The 26342-nt window shown below is 42.7% G+C and overlaps 1 protein-coding gene across 1 annotated transcript in view; it reads left to right on the top strand.

The window, feature by feature from the left end:
• The window catches only part of LOC140483669 (tubulin tyrosine ligase 3-like), a 70152-nt gene that overhangs the window by 10257 nt on the left and 33553 nt on the right, over positions 1-26342 (top strand). The window contains exons 4-9 of the mRNA XM_072582032.1: positions 2756-2821; positions 3975-4079; positions 5752-5861; positions 14542-14725; positions 21949-22007; positions 23796-23915. Coding sequence (XP_072438133.1) covers positions 2791-2821; positions 3975-4079; positions 5752-5861; positions 14542-14725; positions 21949-22007; positions 23796-23915 — 609 coding nt within the window. The 5' untranslated portion in view covers positions 2756-2790. The remainder of the gene's footprint in view (positions 1-2755; positions 2822-3974; positions 4080-5751; positions 5862-14541; positions 14726-21948; positions 22008-23795; positions 23916-26342) is intronic.

Here is a 26342-nt window from a genome sequence, read left to right as displayed (position 1 = left end):
AGCAACCCAATCTCTGAAGAGGCCATTTGCACTGGCAGAAAGTCACAGGCTACTTAGACCAACTATGTAAGTCTCTTGGCTACAAACAATTCCTTGAGGAATGAAGTAGAATTAACACCGATATACTTCAGATCGTGTCATGGAATCCTTTTATGTAATTGACTCATTGGAGTAGAAACTAAATTAACATCTAATGCAAAAAAACTTTAGGATAGATATTTTCCCACTAAAGCAGTTAGGTCAAGCCTGAACGTTGCTAATTTGGCAAACAAGTCTTGCTTTAAATCGCCTCATTACATCTAGCTTTGGTTCAAGTATATTGGAGGTGGGATAGGGAACTTTGTCCACCAACCCTGGAAGGTGATCAAAGGCAGACATGTGGATACAGGCTGATTGAAAGGCCCATCTTGGTTCTCTGGCACTTTGTTCCGGTTGTTTTAGAAGCTGTTAGGCCTTCTAATCTTCATCCAATGGGTCCAAATTGTCTTTTCAACCATCCATATAATTCAAACTGTCAAGTTATTTCAATTATTCTAGGTACAGAGCCGCAAGGAACACAGCCAAATTAGAAGCTGCATTTAAATCATTTTTGTTTGTCTGTGTGCTCTCAAAGTTGGCAGGTGTGGAGAATGATAGTTGGGTATTAGACATTGTAAAATTTAAGGCAGAGAATGTACCAGTGGTTGCTACATTTAATTTCACCTAGGAATGGGAGAAGGATTATGTTGGAATGTTTCGTTAGATTAAATGATCAGTTCAAAGGTTTATGTACGGCAGGTGAACAGTTTGTCAGAAGCAGGGGAACAGACCTGTGTCCCAGCTAAAGTGTTACAGTATTAAGTACTGTGCTTGTCTCATGGGCTCAGGGACACTTGTTAAGGGCTGAGTACATGGTGGCTTTATGTTGCTGTTCAAATGGGTCTCTAGAAAGCTCGGGAATACTTTTCGGCTCAGTGAAGCTAATACGAAGCTACCTGCTGGAGAACTGGCATGTGGATCAATAAGAAAACCTACATTGGTGAAGCTGGCAGTTGGAGCAAAAGATGTGCTGGTGAGCATTGGGGTTCTGCTCATAGCAGCTCGTTTGCTGAAATTATGCAATGCTTAGATGCGAGACTACAATCTTTTTAATCTATCATGATGCAGTCTTAGTAAAAAGATAAAAATCACACAACACCAGGTTATAGTCCAACAGATTTAATTGGAAGCACACTAGCTTTCGGAGCATCACTCCTTCATCAGGTGATAGTGCTTCCAATTAAACCTGTTGGACTATAACCTGGTGTTGTGTGATTTTTAACTTTGTACACCCCAGTCCAACACCGACATCTCCAAATCATTAGTAAAAAGAGATTGAGTAATTTGGAGGCCAATATTTATTGAGGCAATCAAGTTGGAGTGACATTTAATAGAAATCAGAGGCTAGATCTTTGAAAGAGAGGGAATTAAATCTGTCACGAGCGGGACAGAGTTGTAAAAAGTTGTGATTCACTGAAGTCTTGGTGGCTTGCTGAGAAATTAGTGGAATGTATCTTGCTGTGATTTTCATTTAAAATGCAGTTTGTACTCCACTTTGCCTGAGTAATTCATGTTTACTTCATATTAATACTGGAGGTATGAAGCTAAGATAGGTATTTTTGATCGTTGTTTTCTAGACTAATCAATGGAATGAATAGATTGTCTGATGAGGAAAGGCTAAACAGACAAGGCCTGTATTCCCTGGAGTTCAGAGAATTAGAGATGACTTAACCGAAACATATAAAATCCTGAAGGGACATGACTTAGTGGATATCAAAAAGGTGTTTTCTCTTGTCAACCTAAAACTAGGGGTCATAGTTTAAAAATAAGGTTTAAGGCAGAGATGGGAAACATACTTTTATCTCAGAGGGCTATGTGTCTTTGAATCTTAAAATATTTTTAAGGCAGAGGTAGATAGGTTCTTGATTACCAAAGACATGTAAGATTATTGGAGATATGCAGCAATAAAGCAAAATCAGATCAGCCATGATCTTATTGACTGGTTGAGCAGGCTCGAACGGCCGAATATCGTACTCTTGTACCTTGTTGGTATGTTTGTACATTTTGCTCATATTTATGTAGAAATTTGTTTTGTTTTTTTGTAACTATGGAATCGTGTGACTTTATTCTCTTTGAATTAACTGGGAATTTCAAATTTTACCCACTTTAGACAAAAGTTACTGGCTCGTAAATGGATCACAACAGATTTGTCAGTCTGGTCTGTGATTGTAACAGAGTTTCAAGTCAAAAAGAAAACAGATGCTTCCATTAGACTTAATGAAAGGAAAGAAAAAAGTGGCCTCCTTTCCTTTGCCTAATCAAGTATCTTCATGGAATGAGATGAGGAAGTAAGGGTTGCTGTTGAAGGAAAATGAAAACCGGAGGAAGAAATAAAGCAGTGTTATGTGGAACTGGAGCTTAGCACTATTGAAATAGTTGTTAGTAGAGAGGGGTATTGGCATAACCATCCAATAAACATTCGTATGTGATCATTCGGTTTATTGAATTGTTGTTTGACAGACTACCACCCCTCTATAGAAGTTGATTAGAAATTTTGCAGTTCCTTTAACTTTACAAATCTGTCAAGAAAATAAATTAAACTCAAAAAAACCCTCTAGCTTTAATTTGTGGGCAGAATTATTATTGTGACACAAATATCACATAGCTCTAAATTTCTTATACAAGCTGCTAATTTTGTTGGGACAGTTCATAATTCTAACAGTTCTGTTACTTTCAGAACAGAGCAAAAATACCTATAGGATCAAGGACAAGATGGCTGGTGGAAGCTGTCCCGAGGAGAATGGTAAGGTGGAACGTGTTGTGGAACTACTGCAGGGCTTCCCAAAGCAGTGGGTCAGAGACCACAAGTGGGATCCTGAGTAAAATTTGAGTCCTGGGTCCTGACTCGGTAAAAGCCGATGTGGAGCTCCATCCAATTTTTTAATGGCTGTGCTGCCAATGTAACTGGCCCTTCCTATTAAGTTTGTTCTTATCTCATTCTCACACTCTCACTGAGGGGTCATGACAAAATTTTCAAGCCTCAATATGAGGGGTCACAATGAGAAAAAGTTGGGAAAGTACTGAACCACTGCATTGCAGGTATGGCTCCTCTCAAAATTTATTAAAACATCACACTTTTCCTTCGAAAAATTGACCCACTTTTGGTAATTTCATCATCAGCCCACCAATTGGCTCTATCAGCTTTTAAAAGCACCATAGCTGGTCACATTCAAATTCACACCATTTTTCAAAAGATCATAAAATTCATGAGCATATTATGATGTTTATCCATTAATGTTATTTCAGGTGATGATTTGATCAATACAAGATTTGTACATCTATATGAACCAGAGTGGGATTGATCGCAGGTTTTAATCAGGGGTTAATAGTTGTTGTAATGTATTGTATTTAATGTGATTTCGTGCATTATAGCTAAGCCACACCTGAACAAAGCCTCATACTGCCAATAATTATGAGTAAATTAAGAAATCAACTATGCATAATCTATTAATTCTTGGATGGATTTAGAGAGTAATAACAGATAGGAAGGGTGAATTTCCATCCTAAGCACTGCACAGCAACTTTGATGCATCGTCAAAGCAAAGTTGCGTAGAACATGCATTTTAGCCCCTCCACTGAACCAGAATATTCGAAAAAATAACACTGTTATCATAATCATGCACTCATTATAGCTTTATGCACGTCATGTTTGATAGGAGACAGGGTTTTGGATGAGGTAAACAACTACTTTTTAGAAAGTGAGCCAAAGTAATATGCAGCTCTCAAACTTAATGAATAAAATCCTGCTAAGTAATTTTATGGAAGCACATGAAAGGGTAGGAATCGAAGCATTAGAAGAATGGTGATTTACTTCCCTCTGCCTGATTTAGATTTCACAGAATTGGGAATCTATGTGTATCCATGTCTTAATTAGATTTCTCTTTTCATTGACCCAGTTCCTGCAAAACAGGATGACCCAGTTCAAATCATGGATGGAATCAGTTTGAAACAGAATTGCAAATCCCATTATACTGAAGCCAAAGGGACAAACAAGAGTTGTGGTGAGAAAAATATTGCTTCAGTATTGTTGTAGCCATATCATCTGTAACTCAAACTGATTCTTAATTTGTACATCACACTGATTCACATTGTATCTGAAATTCACAAGGACTTTTGATGTTCATGTTACGTTTCATTCACATTGCACATTTGCTATATTGATAGGGTGAATGCAATGCTTATAATTCACTATGAATCACAGACACTCAAATTGTACTCTTAGACCACTTGTGCTTTCATCTGTAACTTCTCACAATACAAACAACTTCTACACAGTTGCATTGCTTTCATTATAACTACAACTCTCACTGGTTTTGTGTGGTTTGGACATCCTCACACATACTCATGCTTTGTATTCCTGTGACAGACACTGCCTGTATTTTCCATTGTGCATATTGCATTGATATTGCACGGTAGACCTGTATTCTTCTGCTGTAAGAGCATAAGAACATTAGACATAGGAGCAGGAGTAGGCCATTTGGCCCCTCAACACTGCCCTGCATTCAACAGAACATGGCTGAACTACCCCGGGCCACATCTCCTGTTTGTGCAAGCTCAGCATAGCAATCAATTCTCTGACATCTTGAAAATCTATCTACCTCCTTTTTAAATACTTCTAGTAGTCTACCTTCCCTGACTCTCTGGGATAGAGAATTCCAGACACTTATTACTGTCTGGCAGAAGAAATTGCTTTGTATCTCAGTTTTAACCTAGTCTCCCCTTATTCTGTAACTATGTCCGGTAGTCCAAGATTCCCCCACTTTGGAAAGATCTTCTCAACATTTATTGTGTCAAGCACTTGCAGAACCTTATATGTATCTACCACATGAACGATGTTACTTTCATTCTCTCATGGTATACCTGTATCACCTTCAGGTTACACATCATCTCATTATAATTGTAATTTTCATACTATACATCTGTATTATTTTTGAATTGCAGTTTAAAGTGTACATTTTTATATTATTTTATTAGTTGATATTACTGATACTGTTTATCTGGATTATTCTCTCACTGAAACTTTTACATACACTGTACCTGTATCTTTCACATTTAATCAGTTTTGATATTGGATCAAAATGGAAAGAACTGCAGATTCTGTAAATCAGAAACAAAAGCAGAAATTGCTGGAAAAGCTCAGCAGGTCTGGCTGCATCTGTGGAGAGAAATCAGAGTTAATGATTTGGGTCGACTGACCCTTCCCCTTGATATTGGATCAATTTTTTTTAGTGAGAGATCTACCACAGTAATCTCACAGAATGTCTGCCCACTCTATTGTCTCCACATTTAAATTTGCAGACAATGAATAATGCCTGAAATAGAAACGTTTTGCTTTGAAAGGTATTTGTAAGATATTTTAAATGCAACAATATGAGATAATTTGTAATCTTGCAGTATCAACTGTATTTCTTAAGAACAACTTCACAATTCAAGTAGCATTTAGACATTCCTTGGAGTATCGCATAGACCATTATTATCTATCTCTTTGAAACTGAAGCTAAGATAATTGTGTTATTACCAATCTGCTGACATTTTGCTGTTTATGCAGAAATTATTTATAGTTTAACAGGGAGATTATTTTATTGTGGATTTGGATCCTATAACTTGCCAGAGCATTTAGACCCAATGCAAGTTGATGTTAGATTTAAGAATTTCTTTTAATTGATTCCACAGAGAATCTGGTAACCAAAGAGATTAAATTCCAAAAGCCTCACATGACTGGGTCAGAGCTAAATCTTGATAGAATGAAAACCTGCAAGCGCCTTGTGGAGAAAGCTGTTAAGGTAAAAGCCAAAATTTGGCAAAATTTTAAACTGTTGTTTTGCTCAGAGCTATCCAATGCATTAGAAGGTAAAGTCTGGGTTGTAACACCTATAGTCAAGGGCCAGCCTTGATGCTAAAACTTCAGTATTCCATTTGTTACAAATCAAAAAAGGTAAAGTGAATGCAGAACCATGATTTGACTTGACTCTGGACTGGACTACGTTGCACTTCTTAAAAATATTTCTCACATCACTTGTGTTTGACACTGTATGGTATGTAACCAGACATAAAAATGTGCTTTGAGCTCATTGTACCTCACAAACACATTGTAGGCACATTTCTGATTCACTTAACATTCAGTTAATTCTCTTAATTAAACAGCATCGCCAGTCCTGCATATGCTCTCTATATATTTAAATTTTAACCCATGGAAAAAAACACCTGCCACTCTCTGCACAGTACTGTTGGCAAATGCAGCAAAACATACAAACATATAAATTAGAAGCAGGAGTTGGTTCCTCAAACCTGCTCCACTATTCAGTAAGATCATGGTTGATCTTATTATTCCACCTTCCCACCTGTTCCTGACAACCCTGCATCTCTTTGTTTAACAAATGTATATCTAATTCTACCTTAAAAATATTCAAAGGATGTGCTTCCACTGCCTTTTGAGAAAGAACATTCCAAAGATTCACAATATCTGTGTGACATAATTTCTCCTATTATTTGCTTTAATTTGGTGACTCCTTCGTTCTAGATTCTCCATAAGAAGAAACTGCCTTTCTACATGCACCCTGCAAATTCCATTTAGACCATAAGACTATAAGACATTAGAGTGGAAGTAAGGCCATTCGGCCCATCGAGTCCACTCCACCATTTAACCATGGCTGATGGGCATTTCAACTCCACTTACCTGCATTCTCCCCATAGCCCTTAATTCCTTGTGATATCAAGAATTTATCAATCTCTGCCTTGAAGACATTTAGCATCCCGGCCTCCACTGCTAACATTCTTATCATTAGAGATATTGGAAGGCATAAGATGTCCTAAGTTATCCTTCCTTTTTGTTGCATTCCTAATCTGCCTCAAGGTTAAATCCACCTGCATACATGCTATTCTCCTGCTTATCTTTCCATTTAACTCCATACTCCCTGTTGCTTTCACTTTCCCTTCCCCCCAACTCAGAAGTTTAAAGTCCTACTGACCACCCTATTTATCCTCTTCGCTAGAACATTGGAACCAGTTCGGTTCAGGTAAAGACCGTCCCAATGCTACAGATCCCCCCGGTTCCAAAACTGATGCCAATGCTCCATGAAATGGAATCCCTTTTTCCTACACCAATCCCTTAGCCACGTGTTTACTTCCCTAATTTTCTTATCCCTATGCCAATTGGCACGTGGCTCGGGCAGTAATCCGGAGATTATGACCCTTGAGGACCTGTACTTCAATTTCCTTCGTAGTGCTTGATAATCCCGAAACAGGATCTTATATGTTTGAATCAAGTCACCTCTTACTCTAAAACTCCAATGGATACAAGCCTAGCCATTCAAATTTTTCCTCATAAGAGAAATCACCCATTTCAGGTATTACTCTAGTAAAGTTTCTCTGAACTTTTTACAATCCATTTAAATCCTTCCTTAAATAAGGAGACCGATAGTGTAAACAGTAGTCCAGATGTGATCTCGCCAATGCCTTGTACATGACAATCATAACTTCCATACTTATGTGTATCATCCCTTTTGCAATACACAATCTCAATCTATTACCTTTCCAAATTCCTTGCTGTACCTGCATACTAAACTTTTACAATTCACGCACAAGGACACCAGGATCCCTCTACATCTCTAGGCACTACAATTTCTCAACATTTGGATAATATGTTTATTTTTGTATTTTTCCAGCAAAAATCAATAATTTCTCATTTTCCTGCATTTACTTCATTTACCAGATCTTTGTTCACTTAATTAATCTATCTATATCCCTTTAAAACTTTCTTATGTCTGCTTCACAACTGACTTTCATATCTATCTTTATGTCATCAGGAAATTTAGCAACCATGCTTGTCATTCAAATCATTTGTATAAAGTGAATTAAGTGGAGGCTTCAGCACTAATCCCTGTGCCATGTCACTGGTTACATCCCGCCAGTTAGAACATTAACTATTTAAAATTTTCTCGCTTTCCTGTTAGCTGTCATTCATCTATCCAAGCCAACATGTTATCTCCCTACACCATAAGCTTTTATTTTCTGCAATAACCTTTGATGGGGCACTTTATCAAATCTGGAAATCCAAGTACAGTACATGAGTTCCCTTTTACTGACAGCATGATACTTCCTTAAACAACGCCAATAAATTTCTAAAAAAACATGATTTCCCTTTCATAAAACCATATTGGCTCTTCCTGGTTGCCTTGAACTTTTCTAAATGCCATGCTATAACATCTTTGATAATAGTTTCTAACATCTTCCCTATGACTGGCTTGCAGTTACCTGCTTTCTGGATGTACAGCATGGAAACAGACCCTTCAGTCCAACCCGTCCATGCCGATCAGATATCCCAACCCAATCTAGTCCCACCTTCCAGCACCCGGCCCATATCCCTCCAAACCCTTCCTATTCATATACCCATCCAAATGCCTCTTAAATGTTGCAATTGTACCAGCCTCCACCACTTCCTCTGACAGCTCATTCCATACATGTACCACCCTCTGTGTGAAAATGTTGCCCCTTAGGTCTCTTTTATATCTTTCCCCTCTCACCCTAAACCTATACCCTCTAGTTCTGGACTCCCCAACTCCACAGAAAATACTTTGTCTATTTACCCTATCCATGCCCCTCATAATTTTGTAAACCTCCATAAGGTCACCTCTCAGCCTCTGCTGCTCCAGGGAAAACAGCCCCAGTCTGTTCATCCTTTCCTTATAGCTCAAATCCTCCATCCCTGGCAACATCCTCGTAAATCTTTTCTGAACACTTTCAAGTTTCACAACATCTTTCCGATACAAAGGAGATAAGAATTGCACGTAATATTCCAATAGTGGCCTAACCAATGTCTTGTACAGCCACAACATGACCTCCCAACTCCTGTACTTTGTACTCTGACCAATAAAAGAAAGCATACCAAATGCCTTCTTCATTATCCCTATCTACCTGCGACTCCACTTTCAAGGAGCTATGAACCTGCACTTCAAGGTCTCTTTGTTCAGCAGCACTCCCTAGGACCTTATCATTAAGTATATAAGTCCTGCTAGTATATATAGCACCCAAAATGTAGCACCTTGCGTTTATGTGAATTAAACTCCATTTGCCACTTCTCAGCCCATTGGCCCATCTCGTCAAGATCCTGTTGTAATCTGAGGTATTCCCCTTTGTTGTCCACTACACCTCCAATTTTGATGTCATCTGCAAACTTACTAACTGTACCTCTTATGCTCGCATCCAAATCATTTATGTAAATGACAAAAAGTAGAGGGCTCAGCACCAATCCTTGTGGCACTCCACTGGTCACAGGCCTCCAGTCTGAAAAACAACCCTCCACCACCACTCTCTGTCTTCTACCTTTGAGCCAATTCTGTATCCAAATAGCTAGTTCTCTCTGTATTCCATGAGATCCAACCTTGCAAATCAGTCTCCCATGGGGAACCTTGTCGAACCCCTTACTGAAGTCCATATAGATCATATCTACCGCTCAGCCTCATCAATCCTCTTTGTTACTTCTTCAAAAAACTCAATCAAGTTTGTGAGACATAATTTCCAATGCACAAAGCCATGGTGACTATCCATAATCAGTCCTTGCCTTTTCAAATACATGTACATCCTGTCCCTCGGGATTCCCTCCAACAACTTGTCCACCATCGATGCCTGGCACGCTGGTCTATAGTTCCCTGGCTTGTCCTTACCACTCTTCTTAAACAGTGGCACCACGTTAGCCACCCTCCAGTCTTTCAGCACCTCACCTGTGACTATCAATGATACAAATAACTCAGCAAGAGGCCCATCAATTACTTCTCTAGCTTCCCACAGAGTTCAAGGGTACACCTGATCATGTCCTGGGGATTTATCCACCTTTATGCATTTCAAGACATCCAGCATTTCCTCCTCTGTAATATGGACATTTTGCAAGGTACCACCCTCTATTTCCCTACAGTCTATATCTTCCAAATCCTTTTCCACTGTAAATACTGATGGAAAATCCCCCATTTTCTGTGGCTCCACACAAAGGCCACCTTGCTGATCTTTGAGAGGCCCTATTCTCTCCCTAGTTACCCTTTTGTCCTTAATGTATTTGTAAAAACCCTTTGGATTCTCCTTAATTCTATTTGCCAAAGCTATCTCATGTCCCCTTTTTGCCCTCCTGATTTCCCTCTTAAGTATACTCCTACTGCCTTTATACTGTTCTAAAGATTCACTCGATCTATCCTGTCTATGCCTGACATATGCTTCCTTCTTTTTCTTTACCAAACCCTCAATTTCTTTAGTCATCCAGTATTTCCTATACCTACTAGCATTTTCTTTCACCCGACCAGGAATATACTTTCTCTGGATTATTGTTATCTCATTTCTGAAGGCTTCCCATTTTCCAGCCGTCACTTTACCTGCGAATATCTGCCCCCAGTCAGCTTTTGAAAGTTCTTGCCTAATACCGTCAAAATTGGCCTTTCTCCAATTTAGAACTTCAACTTTTAGATCTGGTCTATCCTTTTTCATCACTATTTTAAATCTAATAGAATTATGATCGCTGGCCCCAAAATGCTCCCCCACTGACACCTCAGACACTGCCTGCCTTATTTCCCAAGAGTAGGTCAAGTTTTGCACCTTCTCTGGTAGGTACATCCACACACTGAATCAGAAAATGTTCTTGTACACACTTAACAAGTTCCTCTCCATCTAAACCCTTTACACAATGGCAGTCCCAGTCTATGTTTGGAAAGTTAAAATCACCTACCATAAGGATTCTGGGTAATCCAAGATGGAGGACGGGAAAAATTTCTGGCTGTAACAGCTGTTCCTTTTTTTGAGGTAATTTAGGTCTTGGGGGTGATTTCCTCAAATTCCAGGAGCAGCAATTACTGTTGCATTGTTTTGGAACTTTGGGAAAAAAAAGTCAAAACAACAGCAGTTTTAAAAGGGAGAAAAACAGACAAAGGAAGCACATGGTGAGGACAGAGCAGGAGAGACAAAGAGAGAGAGAGAGAGAGAGAGAACCTGCACAGTTACTGCCTTTGCTGTTTTTGAATTCATGTATCGCTGGACATCGGAGTGCGTCTGGGAAAATTAAGAAGCAAGTTCCCTCTGACTATTCGGGGGTCTATAATACAATCCCAATAAGGTGATCATCCCTTTCTTATTTCTCAGTTCCACCCAAATAACTTCCCTGGATGTATTTCCAGGAATATCCTCCCTCAGCACAGCTGTAATGCTATCCCTTATCAAGGACGCCACTCCCCCTACTCTCTTGCCTCCCTTTCTATCCTTCCTGTAGCATTTGTATCCTGGAACATTAAGCTACCAGTCTGCCCATCCCTGAGCCATGTTTCTGTAATTGCTATGATATCCCAGTCCCATGTTCCTAACCATGCCCTGAGTTCATCTGCCTTCCCTGTTAGGCCCCTTGCATTGAAATAAATACAGTTTAATTTACTAGTCCTACCTTGTCCCTGCCTGCCCTGACTGTTTGACTCGCTTCTGTTCTCAACTGTACCAGTCTCAGATTGACCTCTTTCCTCACTATCTCCCTGGGTCCCACCTCCCACCCCCCCCCCCCCCCCCCCACCCCCGCCCCCAAGCCCTCACCTTACTAGTTTAAATCCTCCCGAGCAGCTCTAGCTAATTTCCCTGCCAGTATATTAGTCCCCTTCCAATTTAGATGCAAACCGTCCTTCTTGTACAGGTCACTTCTACTCCAAAAGAGATTCGAATGATCCAAAAATGTGAATCCTTCTCCCATACACCAGCTCCTCAGCCATGCATCCATCTGCTCTATCCTCCTATTCCCGTCCTCACTAGCTCGTAGCACCGGGTGTAATCCAGATATTACTACTCTCGAGGACCTCCTTTTTAAATTTCTGCTTAACTCTCTGTAATCTCCCTTCAGAATCTCAACCTTTTCCCTTCCTATGTCGTTAGTTCCAATGTGGCTCCTCTCCCACATTCTGCACCCTCTCTGAGACATCCTTGATCCTGGCACCAGGGAGGCAACACACCACTCTGTTTTTTCGCTGCTGGCCACAGAAATGTCTGTCTGTGCCTCAGACTAGAGAATCCCCTAACACAATTGATCTCTTGGAACCTGACATACCCCTCATTGCATTAGGGCCAGTCTCAATACCAGAAACTTGACTGTTCGTGCTACGTTCCCCTGAGAATCCATCACCCCCTACATTTTCCAAAACAGCATACCTGTTGAAATGGGTATCGCCACAAAAGACTCCTCTCTTACCTTTCCGGGAGTTAACCCATCTACATGACTGTATCTGAGACTTTCCCCCTTTCCTATAACTGCCATCCATCACATGCTATAGCTGTTGCAAATTCCTCATTACTTCGAACTGTCTCTCCAACCAATCCATTTGATCTGATAAGATTCGCATCCAACAGCGTTTATGGCAGATATAATCTGCAGTAACCCTTAAACTCTCTTTAAACTCACACATCTGACAAGAAGCACATATCACTCTACTAACGGCAATTTTTGATCTTTCACAATCTACAGACCCAGCAAATAACACCATCTTATTCCTCTACAGACACTGCCCCAGGTTAAATTAATAGTTATGGCTTATATTTTAAGTTTAATCAAGAGGCATATCTCCAAAAACATACAATCAAGAAAGGACCCACTCTACTCACTACTGCAGACTTTCTGTAGGCCACCTAAAACAATTAACTTATCTGATTCTGTGCTGTGAACCTCTCCCAACAGTTCCTTTAAGATCAGTTGTGAATTTCACTGTTTGTTAAATTTCCAAGATACACTCCGATGTCCAGCGATACATGAATTCAAACAGCAAAGGCAGTGTCAGTTTCTTTCTTTCTCTCTCTCTCTCCTGCATTGACTTCACTATTCTTAGATTGGTGTGCTCATGATTCTGGACTCCTTCGTTATCAGGAACATTTGATATGTTTGATCCTGTTAGAATTAGATTAGATTACTTACAGCGCAGAAACAGACCCTTCGGCCCAACAAGTCCACACCGACCCTCCGAAGAGCAACCCAGACCCATACCCCTACATTTACCCCTTCACCTAACACTATGGGCAGTTTAACATGCTCAATTCACCTAACCTGCACATTTTTAGACTGTGGGAGGAAACCAGAGCACCCAGAGGAAACCCACGCAGACACAGGAAGAATTTGCAAACTCCACACAGACAGTTGCCTGAGGCAGGAATTGAACCTGGGTCTCTGGCGCTGTGAGGCAGCAGTGCTAACCACTGAGCCACTGTGCTGCCCAAACTATGTAGGTTTTTCTGAGACCACCCCCTTCATTCCTCTAAACTCTGTGAATATAGTCCTCATTTATCCAGTCCCTCTGCAAACACGCATCTTGCCAGTAATCAGTCAAGTAAATCTTGGTGGCAGTCTCTCTGCAGCCAGAACATCCATCATCAGATAAGAAGACCAAGATTGACACAGTACTCCAGATGTGGTCTCACCAAGGCTACCAATTGTAGCAAGACATCCCTGCACTCAAACCCTCTCACTGAAGGCTAAGATAGTGGGCGGCATGGTGGCACAGTGGTTAGCACTGCTGCCTCACAGTGCCGGAGACCCGGGTTCAATTCCCGCCTCAGGTGACTGACTTTGCATGTTCTCTGTGTGGGTTTCCTCCGGGTGCTCTGGTTTCCTCCCACCATCCAAGGATGTGCAGGCCAAGTGAATTGGCCACGCTAAATTGCCCGTAGTGTTAGGTAAGGGGTAAATGTAGGGATATGGGTGGGTTGTGGGTCAGTGTGGACTTGTTGGGCCGAAGGACCTGTTTCCACGCTGCAATGTAATGTAAACCATTCGTCTTCTTCATTGCCTGTTGTACCTTCATGCTTACTTTCAGCAACTGGTGTACAAGGACATTCAGAAATAATATGCCTTCCTGCTTTTCTGTCAAAGTGGATAACCTCATAGTTATCTACATTATACTTCATCTGCCATTTATTTGCCACTCACACAACTTGTCAAACATGCAATCCCTAGTTCCTACAGGCAATAAAACTTTGCCTTCATTTGTTACGAAATGATACCAAAATTGCAACCTTCCTCCGAAAGCGCAATATGTTAGTGAGGAAAGATTCACACTGGTTTCGTGGGTTGCTGGGTATTGTGGAGTCTGTGCAGATTCTCCTTTCTGCTCTATCATAGATTCAAAAAAATTTGACACTGAAACTGTGAAACAAAAATAGAAATTATATTTTTCTGTCAGCTCTGAAATACTTAATATAATTGAAGATAAATCTATTTAAAAATGACTGCAGCATAGTCAGAGAAATGATTGGCATAAAAAAGCATCACTATAGAATGACATGCATAACGAAACTGTGAAAATCATTGCGCTGCGCAGAGGAAATATTTGTTCATTTGTTTGGACAAGTTATGCTCTGCAATGAGATATGTTATGATCTAGCATTGTTTTCTGTTTTAAAAAGCTAATAAGAAGTAGATTTTCAGTAAGTAGTAAGTAATTGATAAACATTCTCATGACTTAGCTAAAAAAGATATTTACCATCTACGGTCCATATCCACTAATCCGACAAAGTCTACGCAATAGAGGTTGGTTAGAGAAGAAGGTGCCTAAACCCCTGAGGAGCCCTCAGAAAAAGGATAAGATAATCAACGGGGAAAATGACATAGATGATGGCGTTGGCGATTCTGATGGTTGCGATTTTGATGGTAAGTAGGAACTTATCACAAAGCTGGAGGAAATTGTCCAGTGATGTTACAACAATCACATAGACATGACTTGCAGTGTGGTTCCTTTAATCTAATACAAATTTCACCACAGGTTTCTATTCAGCATCCTACAGATAAAATATAGTAATTACAAGAAGATCCACACATTGTGCCGTATTGGAAGAAAGTGAGGACTGCAGATGCTGGGGATCAGAGCTGAAAAATGTGTTGCTGGGAAAGCGCAGCAGGTCAGGCAGCATCCACAGAGCTGGAGAATCGATGTTTCGGGCATAAGCCCTTCTTCAGGAATGAGGAAGGTGTGCCAAGCAGGCTAAGATAAAAGATAGGGAGGAGGTACTTGGGGGAGGGGCGTTGGAAATACGATAGGTGGAAGGAGGTTAAGATGAGGGTGATAGGCCGGAGAGGGGTTGGGGGCGGAGAGGTCGGGAAGAAGATTGCAGGTCAAGAAGGCAGTGCTGAGTCCAAGGGTTGGGACTGAGATAAGGTGGGGGGAGGGGAAATGAGGAAGCTGGAGAAATCTGCATTCATCCCTCGTGGTTGGAGGGTTCCTAGGCGGAAGATGAGGCTCTCTTCCTCCAGGCGTTGTGTTGCCATGGTCTGGTGATGGAGGAGGCCAAGGACCTGCATGTCCTTGGCGGAGTGGGAAGGAGAGTTAAAGTGTTCTGCCATGGAACGGTTGGGTTGGTTGGTGCGGGTGTCCCAGAGGTATTCTCTGAAACGTTCCTCAATTAGGCGGTCTGTCTCCGCAATGTAGAGGAGGCCACATCGGGTGCAGCGGATGCAGTAAATGATGTGTGTGGAGGTGTAGGTGAATTTGTGACGGATATGGAAGGATCCCTTGGGGCCTTGGAGGGAAATGAGGGGGGAGGTGTGGGCGCAAGTTTTGCATTTCTAGTGGTTGCAGGGGAAGGTGCCGGGAGTGGAGGTTGGATTGGTGGGGGGTGTGAACCTGACGAGGGAGTTGCAGAGAGAGTGGTCTTTCCAGAACACTGATAGGGGAGGGGAGGGAAATATATCCGTGGTGGTGGGGTCTGTCTGGAGGTGGCGGAAATGACGAAGGATGATACGATGTATCTGGAGGTTGGTGGGGTGGTAGGTGAGGACCAGTGGGGCTCTGTCCTGGTGGCGATTGGAGGGGTGCGGTTCAAGGGCGGAGGTGCGGGAAGTGGAGGAGATGTGGTCTGAGGGGAAATTGCGGTCTTTGAAGAAGGAGGCCATCTGGGTTGTTTGGTATTGGAATTGGTCCTCCTGGGAGCAGATGCGGCAGAGGCGAAGGAATTGGGAATATGGGATGGCGTTTTTACAGGGGGCAGGGTGGGAGGAGGTGTAGTCTAGGTAGCTGTGGGAGTCGGTTGGTTTATAGTAAATGTCTGTGTTGAGTCGTTTGCCCGAGATAGAAATGGAGAGGTCTAGGAAGGGGAGGGAGGAGTCTTAGACGGTCCAGGTAAATTTGAGGTCAGGGTGGAAGGTATTAGTAAAGTGGATGAACTGGTCAACCTCCTCGTGGTAGCACAAGGTAGCGCCAATACAGTCATCGACGTAGCAGAGGAAAAGGTGGGGGCTGGTGCCAGTGTAGCTGCGGAAGATGGACTGTTCCACATATCCTACGAAGAGGCAGGCATAGCTGGGGCCCATGCGGGTGCCCATGGCTACTCCTTTGGTTTGGAGGAAGTGGGAGGATTGGAAAGAGAAGTTGTTCAGAGTGAGGACCAGTTCAGTCAGTCGAAGGACGGTGTCAGTGGAAGGGTACTGGTTGGTTCGGCGGGAAAGGAAGAAGCGGAGGGCTTTGAGGCCTTCGTGTTGGGGAATGGAGGTGTATAGGGACTGGATGTCCATGGTGAAGATAAGGCGTTGGGGGCCGGGGAAGTGAAAATCATGGAGGAGGTGGAGGGTGTGGGTGGTGTCCCAAACGTACGTGGGGAGTTCTTGGACTAAGGGGGACAGGACCATGTCGCGGTATGCAGAGCTGAGTTCGGTGGGGCAGGAGCAGGCTGAGACAATGGGTCGGCCGGGGCAGTCAGGTTTGTGGATTTTGGGCAGGAGGTAGAAACGGGCGGTGCGGGGTTGTGGGACTATGAGTTGGAGGCGGTGGATAGGAGATCCCCTGAGGTGATAAGGTTATGGATGGTCTGGGAGATGATAGTTTGGTGGTGTGAGGTGGGGTCATGGTCAAGAGGGCAGTAGGAGGAGGTGTCCATGAGCTGGCGTTTAGCCTCAGCAATGTAAAGATCGGTGCACCAAACTACCACCGCGCCTCCCTTGTCTGCCCATTTGATAGTGAGGTTGGGGTTGGAGTGGAGGGCTGCACGTTGTGAGGGTGAGAGGTTAGAGTGGGTGAGAGGGGTGGACAGGTTGAGGCGGTCAATGTCGTGGCTGCAGTTGGCTATGAAGAGATCGAGGGCGGGTAAGAGGCCAGCACGGGGTGTGGCAGGTGGATGGGGTGTGTTGGAGGTGGGAGAAGGGGTCGTCAGAGGGTGGGCGAGAACCCTGGTTGAAGAAGTAGGCATGGAGGCGGAAGAAATGCTCGATGTCTCGCCGCGTGTTGAACTCGTTAATCCGGGAGCGCAGGTGGACGAAGATGACGCCTCTGCTGAGGACTGATCTTTCATCCTCAGAGAGGGGGAGGTCTGGAAGGATGGTGAAAATACGGCAGGGCTGGGAGCTAGGACCTGGTGTGTGCCTGGAGCTGGGAATGGGGGGCAGGGTTAGGCATGGAGGCAGAGTTAGGTATGTTGGTGGAGTTGGGCGTGGGGGTGGGGTTAGGCCCCCACGTCTAACTCCGCCCCCACACTGATCTCCACCCCCATGCCGATCTCCGCCCCCATGCCGATCCCCACCCCCACGGCCAACTCCACCAACACGCCCAACTCCACCCACATGCCTAACTCCGCCTCCACGCCTAACCCTGCCCCCCATTCCCACCTCCCACCCCACCAACCTCCAGATACATCGTATCATCCTTCTTCATTTCCGCCACCTCCAGACAGACCCCACCACCAAGGATATATTTCCCTCCCCTCCGCTATCAGCGTTCCAGAAAGACCACTCCCTCCGCGACTCCCTCATCAGGTCTCTCCCCCCCCCCCACCAATCCAACCTCCACTCTCAGCACCTTCCCCTGCAACCACAAGAAATGCAAAACTTGCGCCCACACCTCCCCCCTCATTTCCCTCCAAGGCCCCAAGGGATCCTTCCATATCCATCACAAATTCACCTGTACCTCCACACACATCATTTATTGCATCCGCTGCACCCGATGTGGCCTCCTCTACATTGGGGAGACAGGCCGCCTAATTGCGGAACATTTCAGAGAACACTTCTGGGACACCCGCAGCAACCAATCCAACCGCCCCGTGGCGGAACACTTTAACTCCCCCTCCCACTCTGCGAAGGACATGCAGGTCCTTGGCCTCCTCCATCGCCAGACCATGGCAACACGACGCCTGGAGGAAGAGCGCCTCATCTTCCGCCTAGGAACCCTCCAACCACGAGGTTGAATGCAGATTTCTCCAGCTTCCTCATTTCCCCTCTCCCCAATTTATCTCAGTCCCAACCCTCAGACTCAGCACCACCTTCTTGACCTGCAATCTTCTTCCCGACCTCTCCGCCGCCACCCCCTCTCCGGCCTATCACCCTCACCTTAACCTCCTTCCACCTATCGCATTCCCAACGCCCCTCCTCCAAGTCCCTCCTCCCTTTTATCTTGGCCTTCTTGGCACACCTTCCTCATTCCTGAAGAAGGGTTTATGTCCGAAACGTCGACTCTCCTGCTCCTTGGATGCTGCCTGAGCTGCTGCGCTTTTCCAGCAACACATTTTTCAGCATTGTGCCACATTGCACTATTTTGTGGAAACAATATATTGATCTCATAGCTATTTCACATGAAATCACTATCATAACTAGCTGAAAGATTATATAATCTGGTGCAAATTTGGTGGCCTGTGACCAGTGGAGTGCCACAAAGATCGATGCTGGGTCCACTACATTTCCTCATTTATATAAATGATTTAGATGTGAACACAGGAAGTATAGTTAGTAAGTTTGCAGATGAAACCAAAATTGGAGGTGTAGAGGACAGCGAAGAAGGCTATCTCAGATTACAACGGGATCTTGATCGAATGGGTCAATGGGCTGAGGAGTGACAGATGGAGTTTAATTTACATAACTGCAAGGTGCTGCGTTTCAGTAAAGCAAATCAGAGCAGGACTTTACTCAACGGTAAGGTCCTAAGGTGTGTTGCTGAACAAAGAGACCTTGGAGTGCAGGTTCATAGTTCCTTGAAAGTAGAGTCACAGATAGATAGGATAGTGAAGAAGGCGTTTGGTATGCTTTCTTTTATTGGTCAGAGTATTGAGTACAGGAATTGGGAGGTCATGTTGCAGCTGTACAGGACATTGGTTAGGCCACTTTTGGAATATTGCATGCAATACTGGTCTCCTTCCTATCGGAAAGATGTTGTGAAACTTGAAAGGGTTCAGAAAAGAATTACAAGGATGTTGCCAGGGTTGGAGGATTTGAGCTACAAGGAAAGGCTGAACAAGCTGGGACTGTTTTCCCTGGAGCGTCGGAGGCTGAGGGGTGACCTTATAGAGGTTTATAAAATCATGAGGGACATGGATAGGGTAAATAGACAAAGTCTTTTCCCTGGGGTGGGGGATTCCAGAACTGGAGGGCAAAGGTTTAGGCTGAGAGGGGAAAGATGTAAAAGGGACAAATGGGGCAACTTTTTCAAACAGTAGGTGGTGCATATATGGAATGAGTTGCCAGAGGAAGTGGTGGAGGCTGGTACAATTTCAACATTTAAAAGGATGAGTATATGAATAGAAAGGCTTGAGGGGGATATGGCCAAGTGCTGGAAAATGGGACTTGATTAGGTTAGGATATCTGGTCGGCATGGACGAGTTGAACCGAAGGGTCTGTTTCTGTGCTGTACTTCTCTCTGACTTTATGACTCAACATTGCAGCCGGCACATAGTCACGTACAATTAATCATAATGCAACGAAAGAAATGATGTTTCAGAACAGAAAAAAATTAGAATTGAACTCGGAACATTAACTCTATTTCTCACTCCTGTCAGACACAATGAAAGGATAGTCTTACACTTGCCTGTGCATTTAATATAGTTAACACGAGACATTCAAAGTACTTTTTGTGAACTTTTTTTGAATACTTGCTTTCCCACCATGACAGTCTTCCACGTTTTCATATTTTTTTTAGATTAGATTACTTACAGTGTGGAAACAGGCCCTTCGGCCCAACAAGTCCACACCAACCCGCCAAAGTGTAACCCACCCAGACCCATTCTCCTACATTTACCCCTTCACCTAACACTACGGGCAGTTTAGCATGGCCAATTCACCTGACCTGCACATTTTTGGATTATGGGAGGAAACCAGAGCACCCGAAGGAAACCCACGCAGACACGGGGAGAATGTGCAAACTCCACACAGAGAGTTGCCTGAGGCGGGAATTGAACCAGTGTCTCTGGCACTGTGAAGCAGCAGTGCTAACCACTGTGCCACCATGCCAAAGGAGTTAATTATTTGCTGGCAATGGCTTCATTGCTTTATCGCTTCATCAAAGTATACATTATTTGTTTGCTAAACTTGGTGTTTCAATTGTAGGGAACATCAGAGCAAATCCCGTCTTCACCATCTTTTGTATACACTCAGTTCAAGCAGAAGCTGTGATCAGGAGTAGGACACCTAACTATTCTTGTTCTTTCCAACTCAGAAGCATTGAAGCAACCCTAACTGAGATCAGTTAACTTGACATAATCCAAGAATCTAATGTGGAACCTTCCTGGACTGCATGGGCAAACTCATTGAGCAACCAATGGAGCCTGTGACCATTGTTATGCCAATTAACTGTTGAATTTTAGGAAAATCATTCTACTTTGTGTTGTATAAAATATATTTCAAATGAATAGTCTTGAAATTCTCTGAAAGAGACAACAGATTTCCCTTGGGCTGTCTTCAAGGAGTGGGACACCATCCATGACATTAAAATTAGATGCAAGTGCTGGCCCACTTGGCCATCTTGCCCTGTAGTCATTTAATAGCCATAAAGCAGGCAGAAAGTCTTGGAGTTGGTTGTTGAAAGGGCACAAATCAGCAGTGATTATCTAAGTCATGGTATAAATCAGGAACTTAGAGATGAGTGTAACGTAGGTAATATAATAATCATGAGAGAATTCAACTAACCTATGGAGTGGCAAGCTTAATTCGTATTAATTTATGGAAGATGAATTCTTGGAATGGTTGCAGGATAGTTTCCAGGAGTAGTACATTGCGGACCCAACTAGGGAATTGACTATTTTTAATTTACTCTTGTGAATGAAGAAGGGCTCATTTAATACTGAGACTGATAGATTTCTACATATTAAGATCATCAAGGGATATGGCATAGTGCAGGAAAATGGTATTGCAGTAGAAGGTTAAACATAATCTCACTGAATGACAAAGTGGGCTCAAAAGGCTGAATGGCCTATTCCTGTTGATTATATCAGATATATAATTGGTTTGAGATAGGTTTTCCAACCTCACCTGGGGGGGGGGTTGGGTGGGTACGTGCCACCTCAAAGAGCTACCGACCAATCAAATGACCTGGAAGAGCATAACCAGGATCATTGATGCAGTTAAATGCAATGGGAAGTGGTGGGTTGAGGGGGCTGTTTCAGGCTGACCTGGTGAGAGCCCTAAGGAGGGTAAGATGCTAAGGTGGAATGCTAGCGAGGAAGGGTAACATAATCCTGAAACGACCTTTGGGAAGGGGCCTCCAATGAGCATCCTCAATCTTGACAAGCTAGTGGCTTCCATAGTGTTTGGGGTTGGCCTGGGCTCTCCAACCATGGGCCTCTCCACCCATGGGTTAATCCAAAGGCAGCAGGATGGAGCAACCTAAGTGGCCACTTTATGACCTGAATTGAAGATGGAGGAAGGGGAAGGGTGGACTATGGGGGAGCGGCAGCACTGCCAAAGACCTCCAAAATGAGTCGGCAATAGGAACAACATCCACAGCATGCTCCCCAATTTTACAGCAGCAGCACCCACCACCTGCCCAACTGCGCCTCTCAAATCTAGCACCTTTTCATGTGAAGTATTCCATATCCAAGTTAATTTCAGTATTCCATATTCAAAGCTGATGTATGTATGTAAGTGAGATTAACATTCATCTATAATTGTTTTATTTTATATCATAGATAAACAGGGTGATGATAAAGACAACTCTGATGAACCAGATAATATCTATAACATCACGGTTAGTGCAATTTGCATATTATTTTAAGTTTATTGTCAACTTTAGTGCTGGAAAACTTTGGGATAATTGAGACATTTTTAGATTACATTACGTTACAGTGTGGAAATAGGCCCTTCGGCCCAACAAGTCCACACCGACCTGCCAAAGCGCAACCCACCCATACCCCTAACCTAACATTCAGTCAGTTGACTGAGGCAAGAATTGAACCCGGGTCTCAGGCACTGTGAGGCAGCAGTGCTAACCACTGTGCCACCCACTGCACTTACTGCAGTGTTAATGGAAACAGGAAGACCATGTCACCAAAAGCAAAAAAATGTTAATTTTTATTTTTATTTGGTGACAATGTAGTGACCTGCCATTGGTAGGAATTGGTTACCACGTGCTGACTAGGTAACACTGCTGCTATCTATTTTAGACAGACTAGGATTAGTAAGATGAAACTTCAATTTACTGAATATAGTGTATCAATTTATCTTGACTGATAGTGGAGTTGGGTAGTTGAAATATTTATGACAGCATGGCAATCTGTTTTGATTACTTTGGGGTGGGATGGTGCACCAAGTTTGGGGATATCAAAATGCTGCCTCTGGAAATAAACAGGGAAATCATGTCAGAGCAACTGCATATTGATCAGTTAAATGCACTCCCTCACATTCCTAGGAAAAATGCATAGTTCATAGAACATAGAATCCCTACAGTGTGGAAGTAGGCCATTCGGCCATCAAGTTCACATCATCCCACTGAAGAGCATCCCAATCAGCCCCAACTCCCTACCCTGTAACCTTGAATTTCCTATGGCTAACCCATTCAGCATGCACAACCCCGAACACTACGAGCAACTTAACGTAGCCAATCCACCAAATCTGCACAAGTTTGGACTGTGGGAGGAAACTGGAGCACTCGGAAGAAACTCACATAGACACAGGGAAAATGTGCAAGTTCCACACAGTCACCCAAGGCTCGAATCCAACCTGGGTCCTGGCACTGTAAGACAGCAGTGCTACCACTGAGAAACCATGTCACCCCATTGTGTGTGGTAGTCCCTGAGAATGAGGATGACACTTGCTCATAGCAGATACCTGTGCTGGATTCTTTAAACATGGAGTGGATGTTATGTTGCATCTCCTATACGTGGTTCTGGTTGACTCGGAAAATCTCTTCTCTTACTCCCTGCCCTAGGCATGTGGGAAGGATTTATGGATTGATAATCAACACCCTAGTTGGCTGTGTTATGATCATAGCCTTAAGCTTTGGCTCTCACTGCATCACAGAGTCTCCAAAAAATTGGGTCAAGAAATGAAATGAAATGGTGGCAAATAAATTATATTTCATGTAGTTATTTCTAATAAGAATATAAAAGCATACAAAAGGTGCATTACAGATTCATCTAAGTGCAATGTTTGCTGAAAATAAACAGCATTTTATCAGTGGATTGAAAAGCTACAGTTGTAAAAAGGCATGAAATCACACTACTTGGAAAATTCTGCATAGTGTATTGGACATTCATGCTAAACAGCACCGCAAGTGTACCTACACAACATGTACTGCAGTGTCTCAAGAAGGCAGCTTACCACCACCTTCTGTAGGATATTTAGGGGTAGTTGGTTAGGGCAGTTAGAACAATAAATGCTAGCTTTTTTAGAGATGCATACATCACATACATTAATATGAAAATAAGTATTGTGCATCAACATAATTGGTGCACTATGAAACAATATATTAATATCAACATATGTACTTGTATTGCCATTTTATATATAGATAAATTCACTTAGTTTTCTATTGCAGTCCCGACTACTGAAGAATGAAACTACATTTTTTCTCTGGACAAATGGAACTGATGCTCAGAACCTCCAAAAAGATCAGATTTTTAACCATTTTGTTGGGGCTAGCTCATTTACTACTAAGGTAGGCTCTATATTATAGGACGGGTTCCTCCATCATAAGATGGTGTCTCCATTGTTTGGTGACTGACAGCTTTGTACAGCAATAAGAGTTTCACTATATGGCCTATTTCAACAACACTAATAAAGGATCTCATGTACTGAAATTTTGCCAATAGCTGTCTATTTTATGCCACCTAGACCCTTCTTTTCCAATGTAAGGCTCCTGTTATGGTCAGATGAGGAGACATTGAACAGCTCCCCTCTCTTCCCTCTTCTCATTTGACTGCAACCATTTTTTAAAGGGAGTGAATATACTTGCCAGGTCTGTGAGTGTTTAATTGTTTATGTGCTATGACCATTAAAGACTCAATAAAACAAATTTTTTGAGCTTTTAAAAGTAAAAGAGGATAGTTTTATTTAATCTTTAGTTTTAAGTAAAATAACAAAATCAATCTCTCTCATACACAAAAACAGTTTACAGAGTGGGAAGATAGGTTATGTAATTTGAAGTCGGGTAAAATAAAGGGGAATTTGGTTCTTGAAGGTTGGTGACTTGAATGGCTTCAGGCTGAACTAAGTGGTTTAGTTGTTTAGATTAGATTACCTACTGTGTGGAAACAGACCATTCAGCCCAACTAGTCAACACTGACCCTCCGAAGAGTAACCCATTCCCCCTACATTTATCTCTAACTAATGCACCTAGCACTATGGGTAATTTAGTACAGCAAATTCACCTAACCTGTACACCTTTGGATTGTGGGAAGAAACCCACGCAAACACAAGGAGAACGTGCAAACTCCACACAGACAGTCACCCGAAGCTGGAATTGAATCCAGGACCCTGGTGCTATGAACAACCTTGCCACACTAACGCTTTCAGCAATGAGCCAATTTTGAGATGTAAATGGAAAATGCATCTGTTCTTCAGGAAACACTGGCATTGGTTTGAATACTTTCTAAAATCTATGATTGTGATACTTGGATATCACAATCAAGAGCAGGATTCTAAACTTGCCAGATGGAAGGAACTCACTCAGGTGCATATTTCTTTAGCATCTCGTGTGCCCTCTTCTATATGTTTAAACATACAAAAGGCACGTGACCATCTGTCTTCAACTGCCCAGTGATCTAAATATGGTCATGGCTAATGCATTCAAATAGGAACTTAATTGGATCATGGCCAGGAATTCCTCTCTCAGCCAAGATCCCATTGGCTAAGTGATTATGTCTAATGGTTTATTTCTGCCTGGTTGAGTATTAAAGTGTTTGTCAGCACATTTTATTAATGGGATAGGCAATGGACCCCATTATGTTTTTCAAGACAGTTGTTCAAGTGCAGCTTTCCACACTGTCTCTATTTAAGCATTTTTTTTTCGAATGGAGAATGTCTTAGTGATGCAAATGTGAAGCAAGCTTTGACAACTCATTGAAATGACGCTTTCAAAGTCAACTTCCGAAATAACCTATAAATAGGCCAACTAAAAAAGGCAGCTACCTAACAGTGGCAGTTATCTATCAAGCACTTGAAATCCCTTTTACTAAAGGAGGTGCTGACCACTGAAGTTAAAATGTGACTCATAGCAGCTGTACATAAGAAAGGGATTTTAAAACACAGGCAGTGTGACTGGAGAGATCGCCTGATTAGATAAATTCAGCAAGTATGTCTAGGAATTTGGGTCAAATGGGAATTTGGGAAAGGGAGGAAAGAGCTATACTTATTATGGTTTACCACAAGAAGTGTCCAGAGTGAGAAGTAATGGGGAAGAGGATAGAAGACACAGATTGAGAGGCTGATCTGCAGTGAGACCAGCAGCTGATGAATATCATAGACCATAATGTTAAATGGATATAGGAAAAGAAGCAGACTGGTAAGTAGTACACAGCAGGGATTCTAGAGTAATTAATGAATAAATTAAATGAAATATGGTAATGATGGCAGGAAGGGTAGTGTATTGTTACTGCTGCAGCATGGGGGGGCTGCTGGATACCAAGGTGATCTAGGGCAAAGACAGTATTTTAAGTGTTTACAGCTCGAAAGACCTTGGATCTGAGTTGAAGAGCTGGAGTGCAAGCTTCTTAAACCACATCAGGAAGGTGAACAGTTACCTGGACATGTTGCTACAAGAGTTGGTCATCCTCATCATCGTAGGTGATTAAAATTTGATCTGAGATTCTGACAGAAGTCTATAACTGCAGGTGAAGCAGATATAGAGACCCAGAGGATAATATTTGAAGAATGTCAGCACCTGTAATTATTCAGCAATTGGAAAGTTCTTGCAAGCTGTGCAAGATCTTGCAAGATGAGAGTGAGAACTGCAGGGAGGATGACTGAGCTGACCACAGCACCATGGTACAGGGAGCCAATCAAGTGAGGGTAGAAAATAGGAATGTAGTCATGGGAGGAGACTGTAGAACAAAGGGGTCATATACATTAACATGAGCCCTGAAGA

The sequence above is a fragment of the Chiloscyllium punctatum genome, chromosome 12 (assembly GCF_047496795.1).
Source record: "Chiloscyllium punctatum isolate Juve2018m chromosome 12, sChiPun1.3, whole genome shotgun sequence".
Taxonomy (NCBI): Eukaryota; Metazoa; Chordata; class Chondrichthyes; order Orectolobiformes; family Hemiscylliidae; genus Chiloscyllium; species Chiloscyllium punctatum.
The sequence above is the reverse complement of the archived record's forward strand: the minus strand, read 5'-3'. Positions and strand labels throughout refer to the sequence as shown.